The sequence below is a fragment of the Littorina saxatilis genome, linkage group LG2, assembly GCF_037325665.1.
Source record: "Littorina saxatilis isolate snail1 linkage group LG2, US_GU_Lsax_2.0, whole genome shotgun sequence".
In the NCBI taxonomy this organism is placed as follows: domain Eukaryota; kingdom Metazoa; phylum Mollusca; class Gastropoda; order Littorinimorpha; family Littorinidae; genus Littorina; species Littorina saxatilis.
The window spans coordinates 53,611,702-53,633,929 of NC_090246.1; the positions used below are offsets into that span (position 1 = coordinate 53,611,702).

At 42.5% G+C, this 22,228-nt stretch overlaps 1 protein-coding gene and 1 long non-coding RNA gene across 3 annotated transcripts in view; both read left to right on the forward strand.

The window, feature by feature from the left end:
• LOC138959261 (mitochondrial Rho GTPase 1-like) overlaps positions 1-22,228 on the forward strand; it is a 34,882-nt gene that overhangs the window by 4,478 nt on the left and 8,176 nt on the right. For both annotated transcript variants that reach the window (XM_070330663.1, XM_070330664.1), the window contains exons 3-18: positions 1,893-1,974; positions 7,074-7,117; positions 7,379-7,432; positions 7,767-7,877; positions 8,094-8,144; positions 14,711-14,812; positions 15,183-15,224; positions 15,902-15,958; positions 16,746-16,854; positions 17,137-17,257; positions 17,417-17,501; positions 17,775-17,920; positions 19,106-19,200; positions 19,632-19,723; positions 19,957-20,079; positions 21,040-21,165. In XM_070330663.1, coding sequence (XP_070186764.1) covers positions 1,893-1,974; positions 7,074-7,117; positions 7,379-7,432; positions 7,767-7,877; positions 8,094-8,144; positions 14,711-14,812; positions 15,183-15,224; positions 15,902-15,958; positions 16,746-16,854; positions 17,137-17,257; positions 17,417-17,501; positions 17,775-17,920; positions 19,106-19,200; positions 19,632-19,723; positions 19,957-20,079; positions 21,040-21,165 — 1,440 coding nt within the window. The remainder of the gene's footprint in view (positions 1-1,892; positions 1,975-7,073; positions 7,118-7,378; positions 7,433-7,766; positions 7,878-8,093; positions 8,145-14,710; positions 14,813-15,182; positions 15,225-15,901; positions 15,959-16,745; positions 16,855-17,136; positions 17,258-17,416; positions 17,502-17,774; positions 17,921-19,105; positions 19,201-19,631; positions 19,724-19,956; positions 20,080-21,039; positions 21,166-22,228) is intronic.
• Positions 2,290-5,636, forward strand: LOC138959262 (uncharacterized). Its single transcript, XR_011453676.1, has 2 exons — positions 2,290-2,901; positions 5,119-5,636. It is a non-coding gene; the product is annotated as an uncharacterized lncRNA (long non-coding RNA).

A 22,228-nucleotide genomic window follows, 5' to 3' on the forward strand; every position in this document is an offset into this window, starting at 1 on the left:
TCTCAAATGATGGTTGAATCATAGATTGAATTAAAAGAGAAACAAAACCGTACAGGTTGACAGGTATGCAGATTGAGTGGATGTCACACCGTGAATTATGCAGGGTTAAGAGTAAGACATTTCTGCAGATCCTTTTTTTCTGCATCTAACTCTAAGATTATGGAACGATTTTATTCTCAAACGACATAAATTTCTCAAGCCGTCTAGAATCGTATTGTGTTGGATATATATGAGCCTGTGCCAAAACGTGGTCAGCAAGAAAATACATACCTTTCAAGAATAATTTCTCTTTATGAAAGCAGCAAGTTAAGATGATAAGTATAAGTCAATTATTACTAATTTTGTCTAAAATTATGTCTTTCTTGTAAATAAGTGAACAATATGCATTGAAACAAAATTTCATGTCTCGTTACGAGTGACACACAAATATGAGTATTCTAGTCATCTGAATAGAAATCCAACTAATTTTAGATATCAAAACATTTACAATGCCATAAATACAACATTGCTTCTTTAACTTTTGCTCTGAAACTATTTTTGAGTATGTGAGGAGAAAAGAAAAACTTGACTTGTTATGTGTCAATCGTAACAGAGGACACAGTGGTTACGTAATTTTTGTAGTCCAGCAGTCTCAGCTATGTGAGCTATAGCAATATATATCCTTAGCTCACAATGCATTCATGTATACAAATGTGATTTTGAGCTATTTAACACTTTTTATGAACAAAATATTAAGCATAATACTGTGTCCTATGTTACGGTTGACACACATAAATATCAAGCTTTGTCCTGGCATTATCAAAAAAGTATGCTACAAGTTATCTTTTAAATGTCAAAAACAGAATCTTAAAACAGTCTAAATGACTATATTAATTTTGCAAAGCTCTGTTTGCATTCTGAATTTTTCATGTAAATGTCCCATTTCAAGGATCACCTTTTGGTACAGGCTCATATATAGTATACATATATAATACTTGTGTGAGCTCACTAATTACTGCTGCTGTGATCTATTCACTGCAGTATTATTGGCCAATTACATGTGTGTTTTGCATACTGTAGCTATAGACCACATGTTCAAAGGTCAGGCGACAAAACACATGTTTGTATACGGATACGTCAGAAAAATGATCATGACGGCAGAGAATTGAGCGAGTTTTAATGTGCATTTTTTCAAAAGAAAGGGGCGGCGTATCGCGTGAACAATGCAAAAAGTGCACATCAGAGATCATTCTTTTTACTACACCTAGATTGTTAATGTTTGGCTCAACTAATCAGTGGCATTGTTTTGCCTCGTTATTGTAAGCGGTTCAACAGTCAACTCTTCGACAAATATATTATGAAAACAAACAAACCAGCATCTATTGGGATTGTCCTAATTTGATGGGACCCAAAATTAATTATTACTCAACTACAGTTATTAAAAAAAAGAGTCTATTCTGGACATACTTAAATTAATTATCTATTTCTCGACCAAAAATGAAAGCTACGCGAAAAGACACATGGTCTACAAGTACAATGCAGACTGGTCCCAAGGGTATCTTATCATATTAGATGTGTGATGCACATGTTATGCAGGGATGGTCAAATCTCAAAATGTTAACTCGCCGGCCGGGCGAGTAACTTCAAGAAAGTCACTAGCCCGGCAGAAATTTTGCTGGCCCGGCACTTACCACAGTTGATCTGCAGTGTTTTAATATGGCTTTAAAACCCGGTATTACAACCAAAAGGGTCGCATTTGACCAGAATTTTTATTGGCCAGCCAGGCGAGTTGCCAGGCGGTTTCTACTAGCCCGGCGGATTTTTTACTCGCCCCTGGCGACCCGGCGGACGATTTGGCCATCCCTGTTATGTAATGTATTGAACACCTAACGATAAATTGCTTTGTGTTTCAGGTGCCATCGAAAGCAGAAGAAATAACAATTCCTGCTGATGTCACACCAGAACATGTTCCGACTCATATTGTTGATTATTCAGGTAATATATATATATTCTCTAATTAAGCTTAGGGTAGGCAGTGTAAACATATATTTCTTTTAAATTGTGTGTTTAAAGGATTGTTTTAAACAATATGTGTGTATAATATTGGAGCAAGTCTTTGTTTTCTGCTAAATCAGACATTCTCATGGTGAAGCACAAGCTAAGACAGATGAGAATTTTATGTTCAGCTTTATGTCTATACTTGTCTGGATTGTTCACAAAATAAGTTAGACACCTACAATTGTTTTGTTTTGAGCTTGCATAATGTGTTCTATTTGAAATATATATTTATATAGTAGAATATATTTGTATTAAAGGACCAGACCACGCTGTTTTAAAGGTTATTAGAACCACTAACCGATGACTGAAGGTTAGAGAAATGCACCTAAAGATTCCAAAAATGTAAAGAAATTCACCGATTCGTAGCTTAATCATTGTGATTTAATTAAAAACGTTCCGCCAAATTCGTCTGCTAAACGAGACTTCGAAATGGCCGCCAGTAGACGAGAACCGGCTGTGACGTCACTTTGTGTTTGGAAACCGAAAGTTACAGCTTACGCTCAAGTGGGCGTTTGCCTAAATCGAGCATCAACAGCACGCCGAAGGAATGCGCACGGCTGCTGATAGCTATGAAGTATAGAAAAAAGGTTCAGGCATCAGTTGTCACCTTTTTCCGATGGGCTTACAACTTCTGCAGCAAGACTGATTAACTGGAAACGGCCAACACGATGTGCTGTGTTTCGCGACACTTTCTTCCAATGCGAACGCAGTTAAGCCGGCAAGAAAACCTGGCACACACAAAACAGCTGTTGCCTAACGCAGTTCCAGTTCCGACAATTGTTGACCACTCACAGGAGGTCAGAAACCGGATACCAATCAGTGTCATCAGAACGATCTGCTTTCACTAAACGCAGACGAAAGGAAGTGAGTACATGTATACTGAATGTGTTCTGTAAGGGATAGGGGTTCAGTGTCACTGGGCGTTTTTGTCAGACTGACAGTATTTGTAGTGGAATGGCATCTGTTCCTAATTTTAAGCACATGTGTTAAGATTACAGATTAAAACATATATCTGTTACTACATGCCCGTCCCCATGCACCCACCTTAAAGTTCCCTCTCTCTCTCCCTCTTTTACACTCACCTGGGTAATCGATGAGTCTCAGGTTTAATCAGTGTCCGTCCATATACACATAGACATTCACACAAACACACACACGTTGTTATAGTTGTTATCTTTTAATTCAGTGTTGTATTAAATGGATAAAGAAATCGTTAATACAGCAAGCTTGCATGAATAATTTGCTGTTGTCCTTTTTTTCAGATCAGGTTCTGTAATACAGTAATTATAATTAATACAAGTACAAATTCATGTTTGCAGTCATACTCATAGTGTGTGAGTGTGTGTGTGTGTGTGTGTGTGTGTGTGTGTGTGTGTGTGTGTGTGTGTGTGTGTGTGTGTGTGTGTGTGTGTGTGTGTGTGTGTGAAAAGCACTTTGATACTTAAAACATCTGTGTTATTTGATTTTATTACAAAACTGCAGTCAGAATATTAAGCAGACCTATTCCAACAATACATTTTGATCAGCAGTAAATGTAATGTCAAATTATGAACAACAATCATGTGAGCAGATATATCTAACAGAAACAAATAGTCTAGCAAAATAATACAACCAAACTGTACATGTATGGACATCATCATCCACATAAAAAAAATTGATTGTAGGAAGAGCACTCTGTGTTATTACCACTGCTTCAGTCAAACTGCCAGTTCAACTTTATCTCTGTGGGTTGTTTTTTTCTCTCAGAGTAACATGGGAAAAAAACCTTTAAAAAACTTGCATGCTACAGAGCTGGATTGTTTCTAGTGATCATGCAGCATGATTTATCCGCATAGAAAACTACTGAAACACCTAAACAGAAATAACAATGTCTACAGAAAAAAATCCAGTTTGATTGCTGTCTGTAGTACTCCTCTTGCTAACAGTGGCATTAAAATAATTAAAACAGCTATGCTCTCTTGGGGGGGGGGGGGGGGGGGGGGGGGGAAGTACTCAGTACTTTTTGTGTCTACATAGGCAAAACAAAACTATGCAATGTTTCAGATTTCCTGACCCACCCTATGTTTTTCCTCCTTATCCTGGACTATTTTGGACTCTTACAAAAATGTACTTCAAAAATGACAAATCTTAATTTTGCAGGCTTACAAGGAAATGGACTCTTCTCTTACAACCAGAATACACCATGATTTCAAGCAAATAAAAAACTACATGCACCTGAGAAAAAACCCACTTTAATTCAAGAAGTTAGACCTCCTAACCCCAGCTTTTCAATTCAATTCAATACGTTGTTGATGTTGATTATGGAGCTTAACGTCCTCCCAGGTAACTAGGGACCTATATTGGGACATGATTTTTTATACAATGTTAAAAGTGTAGGGTGTAATGGGGGGGGAGGGGGACTGCAGGGTGACGGGGTGTAGTCGCTAATAAATTTAAAGGTGCGTTTATTATCTAATATACCAGACATTTTGTTTTGGCTGGTGTACAGAATAACATCACATAAAATCGCACTCGCAAAACATACAAAACACATAAAATGTACACATCAGTACACACATAACCCAAACCACGCATATCCATACCAGCACCATCACACACATATCCACATACATACTCTAGTTTGTACATTATAAAAATAAATACATTAGGCCAAAAAAAAAAATAGGTCTGTTTACGGTAACATAGGCCCAAAAAATAGGGTCGGTAGGTCGGGATTGTTTTTTTTTGTTTTTTGTTTTTTTTTTCCAAAAAACCATATTTTTACGTTATTTTGCAAAAAAAACAAGATATTTTTTTTTTTTTCCCCAAATGCCAAAAAAAAGTCTAGGGTCGCGCGAAAAAACTAGGGTCGGTCGGGTTACCGTAAACAGACCTATTTTTTTTTTTGGCCTTATGATTAATATCATTACTAGTCAACTTAAATTCAGGCTCAAAATAGGTCTTAAGATGGATGTTATTTAGTGTAATGAAGAGATTATAAAAACCAAAAAAAGCTATGAGAAAGAAAGTATGAAAGAATTATGCCCATTCTCCAGTGAAAGTTCTGCTGATTGTGGTAACTTTTTTTTCTGTCTAAAACAGGCATCAGGTTAACTGAAGGAGCTGTTTGAGGGGGTGGTGATCCTAACACTGGTCTATGGCAACACTGGCCTATGGCAGCTACAACAAAGCTCTGCATACACAGCAAGACTACAATGCAACAGTGCCCAGACTTTGACTGCTACAGCTAGACCAGTTGACAAAGCTCAAGTTGTCACCAAGCAGGACGCCCCAACTGGTGACCAACTATATAGACTGAGGCTGCCTATCTCCAAATCTGCCAAAGCAAGAATTGTTATGCAAGCTCCACATTTCTGTTTGCAGTTTAAGCCGACCTTAAGTATGCAATGGTTATGCACATCCCCCCCCCCCCACACACACACACACACACCCCGCAGTTGAGAGTTGTAATGTACCTTTTATTTATCTTACATATATTTGAAGCCTGTGTAGCTCTGTGACAGAAAGAGGTCTCTGATGGCAGTGACCAGACAGGCAGGAAGAACTTTCCTGTTCTTTCGGAAAGTCAGTGAGTGTGCAACTTGTCGGTATGTTCTGAACACATCAAAACATGTTCTTTAATTTAAGCTACATAATATCATGTGGATGCACTGATTGGGTGTAAATAATAACAGCAATTGGTACAGTCAATTCACTAAATGTGCAACAGAACCCTAATCATCAGACATTTTACAACAGCAAACTTCAACAGTCCTTTTACTTTCCTGAATGTCATTATTATTTATTAAAACATGCATCTAGAGCAACATACATATAAATCTTCTTTTATTAAAGTTCATCTGAAATTCAGGCTGCTTTCCCATGCAAAGTGCAAATGCAAGTGTCCATAAACCAGGGTTTAATACATGTAGTATGTGAGTGAGTTCTGATGAAAAAGTGATTGTGTTGTAATATTGGTTATTACTGAGTGTTGATGTTACAATGATTACATTATAAAAACAACAACAACAGAACAATGTGAAGAGCAAACTTCTTCTGTGGGCATGCAAGTGAGTTAATCTTGTGTGTGTGTGAAACTATATGTGCCTGAGTGTTACAAATTTAAATGACAACAGTTTTCTTGATAGCCTTTAAAAACAACAACAAATACATACATTTAACAATCAAACAAATATAGGCACCTCAAAAAAAGTTGTATGTACACCTTCGTGGCTGGTGATGCATTCTTGCTCCCCTGCAAGTTTTCATTCTACAATGTACCTCAGGCTAGCTTCCTCTCTCTCTCAAATCTGCCCCTCCCACACAATACAACAGGTACAGTGGCCACTCTGACACCAGTCTCTGAAATAATCAAGAACAGTTAAAACTGCGATGAGCTGTTGTTCTTTTACTCGTGCATGCAATGCATGAACACTTAAACAATATCCCACTTATTCGCGAGTGCGTTGACAAGGCGAGAGTGAAAAAAATAGCACAGACTCGAAAGCAGACGATAAGTTCAGCACAGAGAGCGGGCGTGTTTACCTTTGATCGCTGAGACAAACAGAGTCGCAATTTTCATCGTCACTGTCTTTTCACTACTGCTGGAAGTGGCCTCCGCTCCTCATCTTTCATGCTTGATTCGAGGAGAGAAACTGGTAGTTCGAACATGTACGGTTCAATTTCGTCTGCAGTTACGCTTGTTGCCATGTTGGTAAACAACCATCTTCACACAGTGTGACGTCACGGATAATTTATTCATAAGCCAGTCTCGCGAAGATCACGCGGCACAATGGCGGGTCGTTTTGGAGAAGAAATCCGTCGCTTCGGTCACGAAATTCGTCGGATTACGGCCTTAGAAGATTCCGAAGTAAACCAAACATTGTTGAAGACGGTAAGAAAGTGGTTTTCTAACTAACTGCAAACATCGGGAAGTGTTCGGTCGCGCAGGAACACGATTCGAAGCGTTTTTGACGCTAAAACAGCATGGTCTGGACCTTTAAGTGTTCCATTTGTAACATATATATTCTAATCAGAGTAATGTGTTTCTTTTTCAGCTAAAGACCAAGATGACACAATGCTCGAGGAAGAAGTCTCAAAGGTTAGCCTTTTTGTTTTTAAATGTGCACATTCATTCATTTAATTATTAATTAATTTCTCTTTTTACACTCATTTTCTATTTTGTTAGTTGCCATTTCTGAATGAAATATGTATGATGACTATTACACAGTATTAGAAGAAATGCACATTTTTTTTGGCCTGAGATCAACACTTGTGTTTTCCAGTTACACATAAAGATTCGTTAGCAATGGTCAGCTACGTCAGACAGATTCACAATACAACATTTTTGTTTCTGTTTCAGGCCAGTGTGATTTGCGTTGTTTATTCAGTGATTGATGAAGACTCCATTCAGCGGGTAAGTTATTATTTCAAATACACAGAGCATTTAATGTAGATATACTGTTACGTGAGAAGAATACTGTCTGTTAACTTTGATTTATTTTTCGGATTCAGTGTTCCTTGTTAAAATCTGTAGTGATAAGGGCAGCATTGCATGAACTAATTAATTTAACACCTTTTGAAGCTTACAGGATTTCATTTGCTCAAATAAAAACACCAGAATTCTTAGGTGAAGTGTTGCAAAGTAAAGGTGCTTTACAGATTTATAAGCAAGTTTGTAAGAATGAATTAATTATTAGACTATTTATCTCTTATAAGATAAGTGCATATATTTCTGAATTCATTTTCAGTTGACAACATACTGGTTGCCTTTGATGCGAAGCTTACTTGGAGATGAACATCGAACACCAGTTATTCTTGTGGGAAACAAAGTTGATCTGGCTGACTACCCCACTTTGGAGGTATGTTTTGTCTCTCACATGAACATTTCTCTTTTTCTGCGTTCCTTTCATTCATATCTCCTACTTGATTAAGATATCTTGGCAATTGATTGAAAATTGAAAGTTGAATAAAGTGTTTGCTGTGATTGTCAGAGTATATGCAGTACAGAGGTACCTGTGTTGAGACTGTAGTTTTCTATTCTGTTTGATTTGATTATTTCTTGCTGATTGTTTCAGAGCATCCTGCCTATCATGAACGACTTCTCAGAAGTGGAAACTTGTGTAGAGGTAAGGAAAAGGTGCTCATGGTTGTTTGATGAAGATACAAACAGTATTGTTCCATCCCCAGCAAGCACTTAAAAGTGGAATGAATTTGCTTGTTTTATTTTTTGCATTAAATAACATATTCTTACTCCGAATCACATTAGCATTGAGTCACCTGAGATGCTTATCACTGAAAAACGCTTACCCGGCTAAAATTTTTAAAGGGAAGCAACCCCATCACCAAAACGAAAGTGAAAGTAGCTTTGGTAATGGGCCAGCACACTGGGAGTTACCTCCCATACGGGTGTGTGCCACGTCACTTCCTCTAGGAACACGTGCCTATTCTCATACGTCTTTTTCACCTCGGAGAGGACGGTTCACTTTTTGACGCTCTGTGGCTGACCTTGTGTGTTTGAGTGACACCCGCCGGCCACGTTACCCAGCTTTTCTGCTCGCCTTGCCTACAGTTTGGTGAGCTCGTTCCCGTTTGTTGTTGGTTGTTTGCGCTGTTTTCGTTACTGTACGTTGTCCGTTTTTTGCGGACTTGTGTGTCAGTGACTTGCGTGTTTCGCCATTTTGTTGTGTGAGTTAGTTAGCTAGCTCGTATGACTTTGCTCGTAGCTCTGCGTGCCCCTTTCTGTGTTGGGCAAGTGTAGCTATAGTATTTTGTTGACGCGAAAGTGTGTGTGTTTACTGTGTTTTCAGTCGTTTAGACTTACGTTTCAGTAAATTTTTTCGCGTTGCCACGTGTTGTTGACTGGCGTGTCAGTGACTTGCGTGTTTCGCCATTTTGTTGTGTGAGTTAGTTTTCTAGCTCGTGTGACTTTGTTTGTAGCTCTACGTGCCTCTGTTTTTGTGGGGCAAGTTTAGCTATCGTATTTTGTCGACGCGAAAGAGTGTGTGTTTACTGTGTTTTCAGTCGTTTAGACTTACGTGTCAGTAAATTTTTTCGCGTTGCCACGTGTTGTTGACTTGTGTGTCAGTTACTTGCGTGTTTCGCCATTTTGTTGTGTGAGTTAGTTTACTAGCTCGTGTGACTTCGTTGTAGCTCTACGTGCCTCTGTTTTTGTTAGGCAAGTGTAGCTATCGTAATTTGTTGACGCGAAAGTGTGTGTTTTTACTGAGTTTTCAGTCGTTTAGACTTACGTTCAGTAAAATGTTTTCGTGTTGTTTACATGGATTTGACAGCATGTCTGATTCAGACAAGCGCTGTGGCAAGTCGGACCCCAAGGGGTAATTTAAGCCTTAGGCTTCTTCTTAAGCAGTTTTACTTGTAGCACTTTGTTGTCTGTACCTATTTCGGCGCCTTGCGCTGTTACTACTTCTGCTATCTTTTGTGGCGCCTAGCGCTACTGTTACGTCTGCTCCGGTTCTCTACTACGGAGACTTCGTCCTCGTTGTTAGCACCTGTGCAGGGTGCGTTGGTTCCTTTCTGTTTTAGACACTGGTTCCAGAAATCCGCAGCTTGGTGCAGGCAGAGTTCCAGCGTTCCGTCGCCAGTTGTTTGGCGTTTCCGGCATCTGGCAGTGACGTCCGGGCGTTGGCTTCCGTGTCTTTGCCTTCCTTTTCCGGTTTGGAGCAGCGTCCTCCCTCTTCAGCTGCGGCTGGTAAGCAGAGCTGGTCCGATAGCCCTCGTGAGGCGCCTGGACGTTCTCTCTCGGGAGACAGCTCTTTCGCTTCGGGTCACGACCGATACCATGCTGATCTTTCATTTCCGGCGATAACCTACGAGGCCCCGGATTTGATCGAACAGCGGCGGCAGTCGGTTTCGGCTGCCGCATTTCCGGCACTTGCCGGAAGTGATGATCCGTCCGCTCCGGCACGCTACGGCGGTCGCGGCAGGATGGAGTATTCACTGACTTCCGGTCCTTCCGGATCGCGAAGTCAACCAGTGCAGCCTTCGTTTCCGCATTGCGCGGTTCCGTCGGCTACACTACCGGCACTCGCCGGAAGTGATGATCCGTCCACGCAGGCACGCTACGGCGGCTGCGGCAGGATGGAGTATTCACTGACTTCCGGTCCTTCCGGATCACGAAGTTAACCAGTGCAGCCTTCACTTCCGCATTGCGCGGTTTCCGACGGCTACACTTCCGGTTTCGGCCAGACACGCTGCTTCCTCTTCTGGTGCTTCCTTCCGGATACCAGTGGGTGGATTCCAGCGTACGCCTTCCGGCCTGTTAGTGCCTAGGCTTGAGCAGGCATCACTCCACTCTGATGGGGGAGTGACGTCAGCTCATCCAGCTCCGGTTTTTCCGGATAGTCGTCCTGCCTACCCTTTACCTTCACAAGGTTCTGGGCTGCAGGATGATGTTCGTGCACAGGCATTTCCGGTTTCCGGTTTGCCAGGGCATGCTTCTGCTTCCGGAACTGGTGTTTTTGGTTTCAGTGCAGCCTTCGCTTCCGCATTGCGCGGTTCTGTTGGCTGCACTACCGGCACTCGCCGGAGGTGATGATCCGTCCACGCAGGCACGCTACGGCGGCTGCGGCAGTATGGAGTTTTCACTGACTTCCGGTCCTTCCGGATCACGAAGTCAACCAGTGCAGCCTTCAATTCCGCATTGCGCGGTTTCGTCGACTACACTTCCGGTTTCGGCCGGACACGCTGCTTCCTCTTCTGGTGCTTCCTTCCGGATTTCAGAGGGTGGATTCCAGCGTACGCCTTCCGGCCATTTAGTGCCTAGGCTTGAGCAGGCATCACTCCACTCGGATGGGGGAGTGACGTCAGCTCATCCAGCTCCGGTTTTTACGGATGGTCGTCCTGCCTACCCTTACCTTCACAAGGTTCTGGGTTGCAGGATAATGTTCGTGCACAGGCATTCCGGTTTCCGGTTTGCCAGGGCATGCTTCTGCTTCCGGAACTGGTGGTTTTGGTCATGGTTCCTTGTGTGACTATTCTGATGCTCCATCAGTGGTCAACGAGGAGTCTCGGGGCGTGTTTCCGTCAAAGCTCAAGTCTGTTCTTGACATCGCAGCGGAAGTAGCGTCTCGTTTTTTCCCCGAAGGGGTGGTGGCTGCGGACTCTTCCGCTCCGTTCGTTCCTTCGGCCATGGCGGACTTCCGGCCGGCACAGGAAGATGTTTCTTCCTTCCGGTTCGCCGAGTCTCCGTCAGTGGCTTACCAACTTTCGCATTCGCTGGTTCGTCCAGCACATGCGGGGAGTGGTATTCGGCCAGTGCCTGTTCCGTTACTGCTTCCTTTTGGTCCAGTTCCGGAATCAGCTCAGCAGTGGGTGGCGTCGGCTTCTCAAGCCTCTTCCTTTGTGCCTACGGGCAATAGGAAGCTTAGCTTGCCCACTCAGAGCCAGAGCTGGCTGGCGTCTTTTGCACTCCCTAGGGCTACCCTTCCGGTTCCCCGGGAATTGCTGCCTCTTCTGGCTAAACCGATCAAGCATGATCTGGTTCTGCCGGTTTCTGAGGCTTCCCTCCTCTCTGCTGAGGAGGTTGGACGTCGGCAGATCGAACTGTCCTCCGTTGCGGAGACTCTTGTTCGGACTCTGTATCAGGCATTGATCGATTCACTGGTTCCTTTCACTCTCAGTGAAGAACAAAATGCGGACGATGTCTCTGCGCTTTTTACCGCCTTGGCCAAGGTCAATGAGGAACAATTGCGTCTTTCCTCTCTACAGTACACCCAAGCGGTCCTCTGTAGGAGGGATCTCTTCCTCTCGCAGTCCCAGTTCACGGAGCTGGCTACTAGGGAGACCTTGAGAGTCTCCCCGGTCTCAGAGGAATCTCGCTTCTGTTCTCTGGCAATGGATGCCAGACAGAAGGAGATTCAGTCGAACAAGGACAGTCAGTTCCTCGACTTCACTCTGCAGGGGGTGAAACAGTCTAAGCCTTCTAAGCAAAAGCAGGCTCAGACATTGTCGAACCTCAAGCCAGCTCAGAAGCGGCAGGCTCTGCCGGTCGCTCGTGGCAGGAAGAAGAGGACGGCATCGGGGAGGGGGTGTGGCGGCTCTGGGAGTAAGCCACACCCCCAATGAAGCGCTCCCGATCTCACCCCCCTCCCGCCTTCCACCTTGGTGATGGCGGGAGGCCCCTCCCGTGCGCTTTCTCGTTGGATGTCGGTAGTAGACAGCCAATGGATTGTGGGAGTGGTGAGATCGGGCTTCCGCCTGCTCTGGCGGGAGGAAAAGGCGCCTCTTACCCGAGTGCCGCCGCGGTTCAAGCCCATCTTCTCGCAGGAAGCATGTTCCGTCTTGCAGTCGGAAATTGCCTCCCTGGAGCAGAAGGGCGCGGTGGAGAGAGTTCGGGTCCATAGCTCCCTGGGATTTAAGGGCGTCTTTTCGCCGTTCCCAAAGCGTCAGGAGGACGGCGTCCCGTGTTGGATTTATCTCTCCTCAACACTTTCTTGAGTGAGATAAAAGTCAAGATGGAGACGCCAGCCTCGGTCCGAGACTCTCTCCGCCCAGGAGACTGGGTGACCTCGATCGATCTCACGGACGCATACTTTCATTCTTATGCATCCGGCCGACCGGAAATGGCTTTGTTTCCGGTGGGGAGATCAGATCTACCAGTTTCGCGCACTCCCTTTCGGGCTGTCCCTCGCACCATGGATTTTCACCATGGTGGTGAGACAGGTCTGTGCACTGGTGAGGTCCTAGGGTATCCGCCTGCGGGCTTATCTGGACGACTGATTCATCATGAACCAGTCCCAGAGCGGCTGTTCGCAAGATACCCTGATGGTTCTTCGAGAATCCAACTTGTTGGGGTTCTCGATCAACCAGGGAAAGTCGGAGCTGACCCCGTCACAGACATTCACTTATCTGGGGATGTCTTTCGACACGGTCGCGTGGACTGTCCAGCCTTCTCAGAGGAGGGTGGACAAGCTCCAAGCTCAGATTTGCTCCACTTTGCCTCTCCTGATGGCTTCCATCCGTCTGGACTTGGTGGCTCGCTCGCATAGAGCGTCCACCTCGTCAGTTTATGCTTCCCACTGGAAGGCATGGACTGCCTGGTGTTCAGCTACAGGGGTGAGTTCGGTGGCTCCGCGCTATATTCAGGTCGCCAACCGCCTCTCTTTCATGTCTTCGCAGGGCGCCTCAGGCTCCTCGTTGAGGGTCCGGCGCTTCGCTATCTCGGCGACTCTTAAGCAGATCGGTCGGTCTGTTCGAGTCGGGGGCGTTATAGCTGCAGTCATTAAAAGGGCTGCTCTTAAGGAAGCGAAAGCTCGTTTGCCCGCTCCCAAGTGGGACTTGTTTTTAATCCTGGAATTCCTACGTTCTGCGGATTTTGAGCCTTTGAGCGAGGCCATTCTGTTCAATGTCACTCGCAAAGCGCTGGTTCTTCTTTTGTTGGCAACGGCCCGACGGGGTAGCGAGGTCCACGCCCTGTCGGGTCAGCCTGGAGATATCTCCTTTTAGTCGGACGGTTCCGCATCTTTGCGTTTCCGGCCCGATTTCCTGGCCAAGAATCAGTCTCCGGGGCAGGCCTCTCCGCTGGTTAGAGTCAAGGCTCTGATCAGCGCGTTGGCCCCGGATGACCTTGATTCGGTCAATTGCCCTGTGAGGGCTCTTCGTCTGTACTTAGCCCGGACTCAGCCGTTTCGGTCTAGTTCTCAGAAGTTGCTGTTTATCTCGCCCTTTTCTAGGCGCGAGTAAGTTTTGTCGAAGGTATCGTTGGCCCGGTGGGTGTCCTCGCTCATTAAGCAAGCTTTTGAGTGGAGTCGCACAAAGAGGGGGGGGGGTCATGCCCTCCTTGCCACTTGACTCGGCCCGAGCCCATGAAATGAGGGCGTGGGCATCCTCTCTGGCAGTACTGCGCTCCAGATGTCTAGAGGAGGTGCTGACAATTGCGTTTTGGCGTTCTGAAGATGTTTTCATAAACTTTTATCTTCGGGACGTCTCGGCTCTTCGACAGGATGGCTCCAGAGGCCTTCCAGCTCTCATAGCAGCAGGTCAGTTCCTGTCCAGAACTTGATGGTGAGTTTTGATTCATTTCTAGCCCACCGCCTTGTTGATGTTATCTGCTAATGTGATTCGGAGTAAGAATATGTTATTTAATGGAAAATTTCCTAGATAAATTTTCATTTAATTAATATACTTACCCGAATCACATACTGTATTCCCTCCCACCTGCCCCGCGTATGGTTTTAAGTTTTTTAAAGCCGTATGAGAATAGGCACGTGTTCCTAGAGGAAGTGACGTGGCACACACCCGTATGGGAGGTAACTCCCAGTGTGCTGGCCCATTACCAAAGCTACTTTCACTTTCGTTTTGGTGATGGGGTTGCTTCCCTTTAAAAATTTTAGCCGGGTAAGCGTTTTTCAGTGATAAGCATCTCAGGTGACTCAATGCTAATGTGATTCGGGTAAGTATATTAATTAAATGAAAATTTATCTAGGAAATTTTCCATTGTGACTTATTCCTGTTTGACTTCTTTTAGTAAAGGTATTACTGTAATATAAGTGTAATTTAACTGTCATACTTTCAGTTTCCTTCAGAGTTGAATCATTGTTTTTGGTGACTAAAAGTTTCCTAGCCAGATGTCTGGAATTCCGAAAGCAAGAAAGATCATTGTTTATTTTCATCCCAGGTAATGTAAAGCTATTTTGAATAACTCTGGTCATTATTGCCTAACACTCTGTTTCAGTGCTCTGCGAGGACATTGAAGAACATCAGTGAAGTGTTTTACTACGCACAGAAAGCAGTTCTCCACCCCACAGCTCCTGTCTACAACCCAGAAGAAAAAGAGGTTTACTTTGACTTCATTTTACTTTAGATTTAATGCAGTTATACATCATGGTTTATCAATTTGTTCTCCTTCTGAGGCTGTTTCATGTATAAGCAAGGGTCGCACTGACTGCAGGTGATTTGTGTTGGTTTATGCAAAACAAGACCTATTTTGGACAGTGATAATCTATAATGTGATGGGCACCCCAAAAAGGCAATCTTTAAAAATGATTGTACAACTTGTGCAAGATTTTGATAAGTATGAAACTATCTCAAGATTCAGATCTTTGGCAAATTGATGCTGGTATTTGTAATGTATCTGAAACAAGAAGTGTTTTGGCTCAACAAAGTTGTAATAGTATTGAAGCTCATATATGTTTCAACTGTTGCAGTTAACATCTATGGCCAAGAAAGCGTTGACACGAATATTTAAGGTGAGTGTCGAGCATCCCAACTCACTGTTGTGGCATTTTTGAATTGTGACTTGTTTGGCTTGCAGGTTGCCTCTTTCAAACTTCTTCTTCTTTGTTCGTGGGCTGAAACTCCCACGTTCACTCATGTTTTTGCACAAGTGGATTTTTACGTGTCTAACCGTTTTACCCCACCATTCAGGCAGCATATGCCGATTTCGGGGGAAGCATGCTTGGTATTTTTGTGTTTCCATAACCCATCGAACTCTGACATGGATTATAGGATCTTTTCTGTGCAGACTTGGTCTTGTGCTTGCATGTACACACGAAGGGGGATAAGGCACTAGCAGGTTTGCACATAAGTTGATGAGGGAGATGAGAAAAATCTTCACCCTCAAGCCCTCTTTCAAACAAAACTGTATTTATGGGCTAATTTATTTTTATGTAAAATGCTTGCTTACATTAGTGTTATTTTTTTGTTGTTGCTTGACTGTTGCGCAGTGTTGGGTTTTAATGTGTTTGTTGTTGTTGATATCCTTAATTTTAAAGTTGAACTGAAACGTTTAAAAAAAAAGTCATTTGAATTCTGTGCTTTTGTTACCAGTCGGTACCATATTGTACATTTTCTGTCATTTGCTCTCTGCAAATTACAGTATTTGATTGCAGATGTATTATAATTTTGTTTGTGTATATATTTGCAGATATGTGACATGGACAATGATGCACTCCTCAGTGATACAGAAGTGAACCAGTTCCAGGTGAAAATATGTTCTCATGAAATAGGTGGTGTTTGGAATTAGATCTGATGATGTTTGGAAATAACTCTGTCGGGAATGCATGGGTTGTGAACAAGTAAATACTCTTGCTTTTATCAAGGCAAACTTTCTCATGTAGCATTGTAGGCCAGTCACGAGCGAGGGGTGTGTCTGAAGCACGTGGACATGGAGCATGTGTGGAAAGTTTGCCTCACTAAACGCAAGACTATTCACTCTTTCACAGCCCATACAAACCTGATAGTTATTTCTGGAGTTTGTCTATTACATCATATCAGAGTTTGATTTAATTGATGAGAAATATTTGTATTGGTCTAAACTATAACAAGAAAAAGTGACACAAACACAGCTTGTTTCTTCTTCATGAAAATATACATGTATGAGAAAAACATACAAGCGTCAAAGAAAGTTGGGGAATTCATTTTCGTATTTGATACAAAACACAATAATTATGTTTTCATATCTTCAGGGAACATTGTTCTGGAGTTGCACATGGCACAAAGAGATTGCTTTATTGTAATGCAAAAGTGGAAATAGAATATCTCATCTCCATGTTTTTCTTTTCAGAACAAACACCCTCGCAGAAAAGTACATTGCAGTGCAGTGCTCAGAAATGGTACATTTAAAATATATTTTGGAAAAGAATCTACCGCTACCAAAAAGAAGAAAACAACAAAACAAAGAAAAAGAAAATTAGCATTCTGCTTTGATTGAAAAAAACTAAGTTTATTTATGGCCTTAAACATTCTGGATACATTTATTTCTTTTTCAGCAAAAATGTTTCAACGCTCCACTTCACCCCCAGGCATTGGAAGACGTCAAGTCCATTGTCAGCAGGCACACTTCAGATGGCATCATCAACAACGCAATCTCCCTCAAAGGTAGAATTTTGGTTCGTGGTATACGTATTGACCTAGGAGAATTTCCTCACAGTAATTCCATAGAATTAGCGTGCAGCAATAGAGTAACGCTACCAAGTTTTATTTATTTATTTACGGATTTATTTATTTATTCACTAATTTGTATGTGAAATTTCAATTTGTCCCTTGTTATGATTGTTTCATTCAATAGATTATGCTGTGAAGGAAATGAACAAATTATATATTTTGGATGAAGACAATCATTTTCCACAATCATTTTATATTTGTTGTTTGTTTTTTCAGGTTTCTTGTTTCTGCACACATTGTTCATCCAGAAAGGAAGGCATGAAACAACATGGACAGTTCTCAGAAAGTTTGGGTATGATGACAACCTTCAACTTACAAATGACTTCATTGCTCCTAGGTGAGGATTCTTTCTGACACACACACACTCACACTCACTCACTCACTCACTCACTGCATAGTTGACTTGATGTTTGATAATGTACATCATTCAGTAAATGGGGCTTTTTGTTCAAGATAGTGTGTCATTTGTTTTTTAATATTCTGAACTTTATTGCAGAATACATGTAGGGCCTGGCAGTACAACAGAACTGACACATCAGGGTTACCAGTTTCTCGCAAATCTCTTCACCAAGTATGATGAGGTTGGTACTTATTCTTTCACATTTATGGAAATTATTTCTTTATTTCTTTATTTATTTCATTAGTTTCTTTACTTCTGTGAATAAGACAGTTATTCTCAGATGCATGGTCATTGAGATACTCAAACAAGCTTGGCTGTATGTATTTTTGGCCCTCATTACCTTAAGTAGCACAACTTGTTTTGCTCATATTATTGACAAGAAAAGTGTCAAGTCAGGATTTGGCCGAGGGAATTTTTTCTGTTTTGTAACTGAGAGTGCTTGATGCATTGCAAGGACCAAGATGGGTGCTTGCGGCCAGAGGAGCTACAGCATCTGTTCAGCACGTGTCCCTTCATGCCATGGGGCCTAGATGTCAACAACACAGTGGCCACAAACGCAGACGGGTGGATCACTTCCTCTGGCTACATGGCCCAGTGGACGTAAGAACACACTTGACCAGTGTATGATAGTTACAGGATACACTGAGACTTTTCTCTCTGACAGGCTTCATTTGTGGGCAAAGCGGTAGATTGTGTACTAACCAAGTTATGTCAATAGACATCGTTAGATGTTGCAAAAATCCAATAACAAATCTTTTTACAAATTTACTTTTCTTTTGCTTTGATATTATTTGATATTCAAATGTTTAGACATGTTGTTTTCTTCTGTTTGTTTGAGCTGCTTTAACCCTTTCGCTGCCAATCAAAACTTGCGTATGTGCATTCCTGACTGCCAGGGAATATTGGAGTTCGGGGTGTAATAATTCACAAAAAATTCTAGCTCCAAACTGGCAGTAGGTAGGTAAGTAAAACCTATGTTATTTTTAAGGGAAATTGAACCAAGAATCTGTTTTTAGTGTCTAATCATGGAAATAATAATTAGTTTGGCTTATAATGATGTTTAAATATGAACTTTTGAAAAATCAGTCCGGCGCATCTTCCGGTGCCTGTGGATCAAACACAGGTGGCTGTTTTGCTCGCTCCAAGAAAGGATTATAATCACTATCATCTACCTGTTTCCAACGAATCGTCCGAAAGATCTCCCCCTTCCCCTGTCAGTATCCATAATCATTTGCATCGTCTGTAGCGTCAGTCCGGCTTTGTTTTTCCCTACTACGGCCCGGTCGACAGTCACCGTTAGCCATTTTGACGAGTCGAGATTTCTCTCCCCTACCATGTCGCCAAGGCCAAAAATAGCCTTCAGATGCAAAACCGCGTCACCATTTATGTTTATTCATGAGAATGGGGTATCCTACCAAGCCATTGGCTGCTATTTTTGTGTCAGCAGTGACATAGCATTTCTGGAAAATCCCGAAACGGAGAGGACGGGTAAACCCGTCCTAAGGCGCTGCGGCTGCACAAGCACATGACGGGTATACCCGTCCTAAGGCAGTCAAGTGGTTAATGAGTTTGCAACCCTGGAGCAAATTTTTGATTAGTGCTTTTGTGAAAAAGAAACAATTGACAAGTGGCTCTATCCCATCACCCCCCTTCCCTCCGTCACGATATAACCTTGAACGGTTGAAAACGACGTTAAACACCAAATAAAGAAAGAAAGAAGTTTGCAACCATTTCAGAAGCTAACTAACATGCTTAGTACTGAACATGTAATGTGTGAATGTGCAGGTTGACGACACTGCTTGATGTGCCTCGAACCTTGGAGTTTCTGGCCTACCTGGGTTACCACTTTCAGCACGACTCGCAGCTCTCTGCCGTGCATGGTAAGCTGGCGTGTTGCTATCGCTGAGGAGAGGGGAGTGTGTGTGTGTGTGCAAAACGTGCGTGTGTGCGTGCATGCATGTGTGAGATGGACCACAAGATTTATGTTCTTAAATAAGGGATGTCCTTTTGTGTGTGCTAGACGGATTTACTTTTTTTCATTAATTTAACTTGATTCATAGCTGCATTTACCCAAGATACTCGCATGATGTGATGACCTGGTGAATTTGCTTGCCATAGAATAAATAACACTCTATTTCAGGAGATGAATTTTTCGCCTAGGCATTCTTAAATAAATTATTTTGTGTACTTTTTGATTCTACAATCTAAGCTCTAAGAGTGATTTTTCTGACTTACTGTGTTTTTTGTTGCAGACATTAAACTTTTGTTCTGTGCATAATTAATGATCTTTTGGCCTTTGTTTTACTTTCAGTGACTCGAGACAAGAAGATAGACCTAGAAAAACGTCAAACGACCAGAAATGTCTTCCGCTGTCATGTTTTGGGGGCAAAATCTGTTGGAAAGGTTAGTAAATCCCTTGTCATTTGTGCATTAAGACCTAATTGGTAAGCACAGAAGAAAAAGAAAGTGGCTGTTGTATTTAGACCTAATTGGTAAATACATAAGGAGAAAAAAGTGGCTGTTGTTCTATTTATTAAACTTGTTAAGATGAACACCAAAACAAAACAAAAATCGCACAAAACTAAAAAAAAGTAAGTTTATTGAGTAAATATATGTGTGTGTGTATGTGTGTGCAGACGTCATTCTTGCAGGGGGTGTTGCGGCGAAACCTGCGCTATGTGGCCACCCTCAACAGACAACATCTGTCAAACTTCACCATCAACACAGTACAGGTCTACGGGCAGGAAAAATACCTACTGGTAGGCTGGAGTCTTTTGCCTTTCAGTATGTTTTAATGAATGGTTTAGCATACTTTTACAGCAGATATCAAGGAGAAACAACTGCTCCAAAATTCTAATATAATTGTATAGGGCAGAGGTAAGCATCATGCAGCTGTGTTAGTGATATTGGCTTCGTGTGATTGAGGTAAGATGCATGCATTTTCCTCTTGCACCATTTCAGCGTTTCATTCAGCCAAACTTTTAAACTATTTGAAATAATGATCCTTCATTTTTGAGTCACTTGAGAAAAAGTGACTCTATGTAATCGGTCAGTGTTAGTCTGTCCGGCCGGCCGTCCGGCCGGCCGTCCGTAGACACCACCTTAACGTTGGACTTTTCTCGGAAACTATCAAAGCGATCGGGCTCATATTTTGTTTAGTCGTGACCTCCAATGACCTCTACACTTTAACGATGGTTTCGTTGACCTTTGACCTTTTTCAAGGTCACAGGTCAGCGTCAAAGGAAAAATTAGACATTTTATATCTTTGACAAAGTTCATCGGATGTGATTGAAACTTTGTAGGATTATTCTTTACATCAAAGTATTTACATCTGTAGCCTTTTACGAACGTTATCAGAAAAACAAGGGAGATAACTAGCCTTTTCTGTTCGGCAACACACAACTTAACGTTGGGCTTTTCTCGGAAACTATAAAAGTGACCGGGCTCAAATTTTATGTGAACGTGACTCATTGTGTTGTGAATAGCAATTTCTTCCTGTCCATCTGATGCCTCATATAATATTCAGAACTGCGAAAGTGACTCGATCGAGCGTTTGCTCTTCTTGTTTGTTTATTTGCGGAGAATTGAGGTGGTGAAATATGAAGAATACCTAGAAATAGGTGGTTTTACAATGCTCGATAAAAATATCAATCTCCTTTTGTGATGATGAATTGAAATGTTCAGAATAATTTATACCACTGTGTATGTTTTCCCCCCAGCTACATGAGGTGGACGTGTCCATGAGTGAGGTGTTGACGCCAACAGAACTGGATTGTGACGTTGCCTGCTTGTTATATGACGTCACCAACCCCCGCACTTTTGAGTTTTGTGCCCGCATGTATCTGGTGAGTGTTTCCTTTATGTATGCTATACAGTGTTTCTGACCAGTCATGAGCATCCTTGAATGAAAGGGACATTTCCACAAAAGAGGAAGAGACCAGATAAGTTGTGCTTTGTCAAAAAGTCTTTTCAGTATGTTACACGACACTTGAGATTGCCACAAGTTCTCAAACGTCGTATAGTTGTGTTCTTTTATTGTACGTCGCCCATCTTCGCAGCAGCAGAAAACAACTCGTCAAATTGAGTTCGAGGATTTATTTAGCATTCCATACATACAACAGACATGGGACTGGTCCGAATTTTATCGGAATTCCGATATTTTCCTTAGCTCACAGACCATTCTTGAGATCGATGCAAATTCGTTGAGAAAAAAAAAAGGGGGGGGGGGTGGTATGAACCGTTCACCTGAAGCTGTGTGCGTCTGAAGTCAGTGCATTCGTACCCCAGCACTCGCGTGAACCCATAGCAGTATCATGGGTCGCGTTTGATTGGCTGTCGATCTCCGACGATTATCGCCTAGGCCTAATTATTCACCGATGGCGGTTTGCGGGTTGTTTTGATTGGCTGCCGATCTTCAAACGCCGAAGGTGAAAAAGGTAGCATCATGGCGTCTGGATTCCGTATTGTTTTGTCGGCTGAGGAAGCTCTTACGATCGACGACCAAAGTGTGAAAAAAAAGTGGAAAGCCAACTGGCTGTCAAAAGAAGTGACTGTCATTATCAGCAAGAAAGAAAGGCGCCAGCTCATTGGCGACAGTATCGCCAAGATATCCATTCCCGGTCAGGCCGTGTGCACGTGGTGCGACAACGGCCACTGCGTGGTGAAATACGGACTTGGTGGAAAAAATGTGTTGGTTCTGAAAGTTTTCAAGTAAGTTTTGTGTGTGTGATTGTTATAATTTTTTTTTTTAAATGCTAAAACATATTATTCTTGTGGTTTTTATAGCTTTTTAAAAAGGCATGATCTAACTTTTTGCTATCAGGAGAGGCCCCAAAATGGCCTTTATAATTCTAACATTCATTTTCCATCAGGGGGGCGTTGCCCCCCTGAACCCCCTACTGGGGCGTT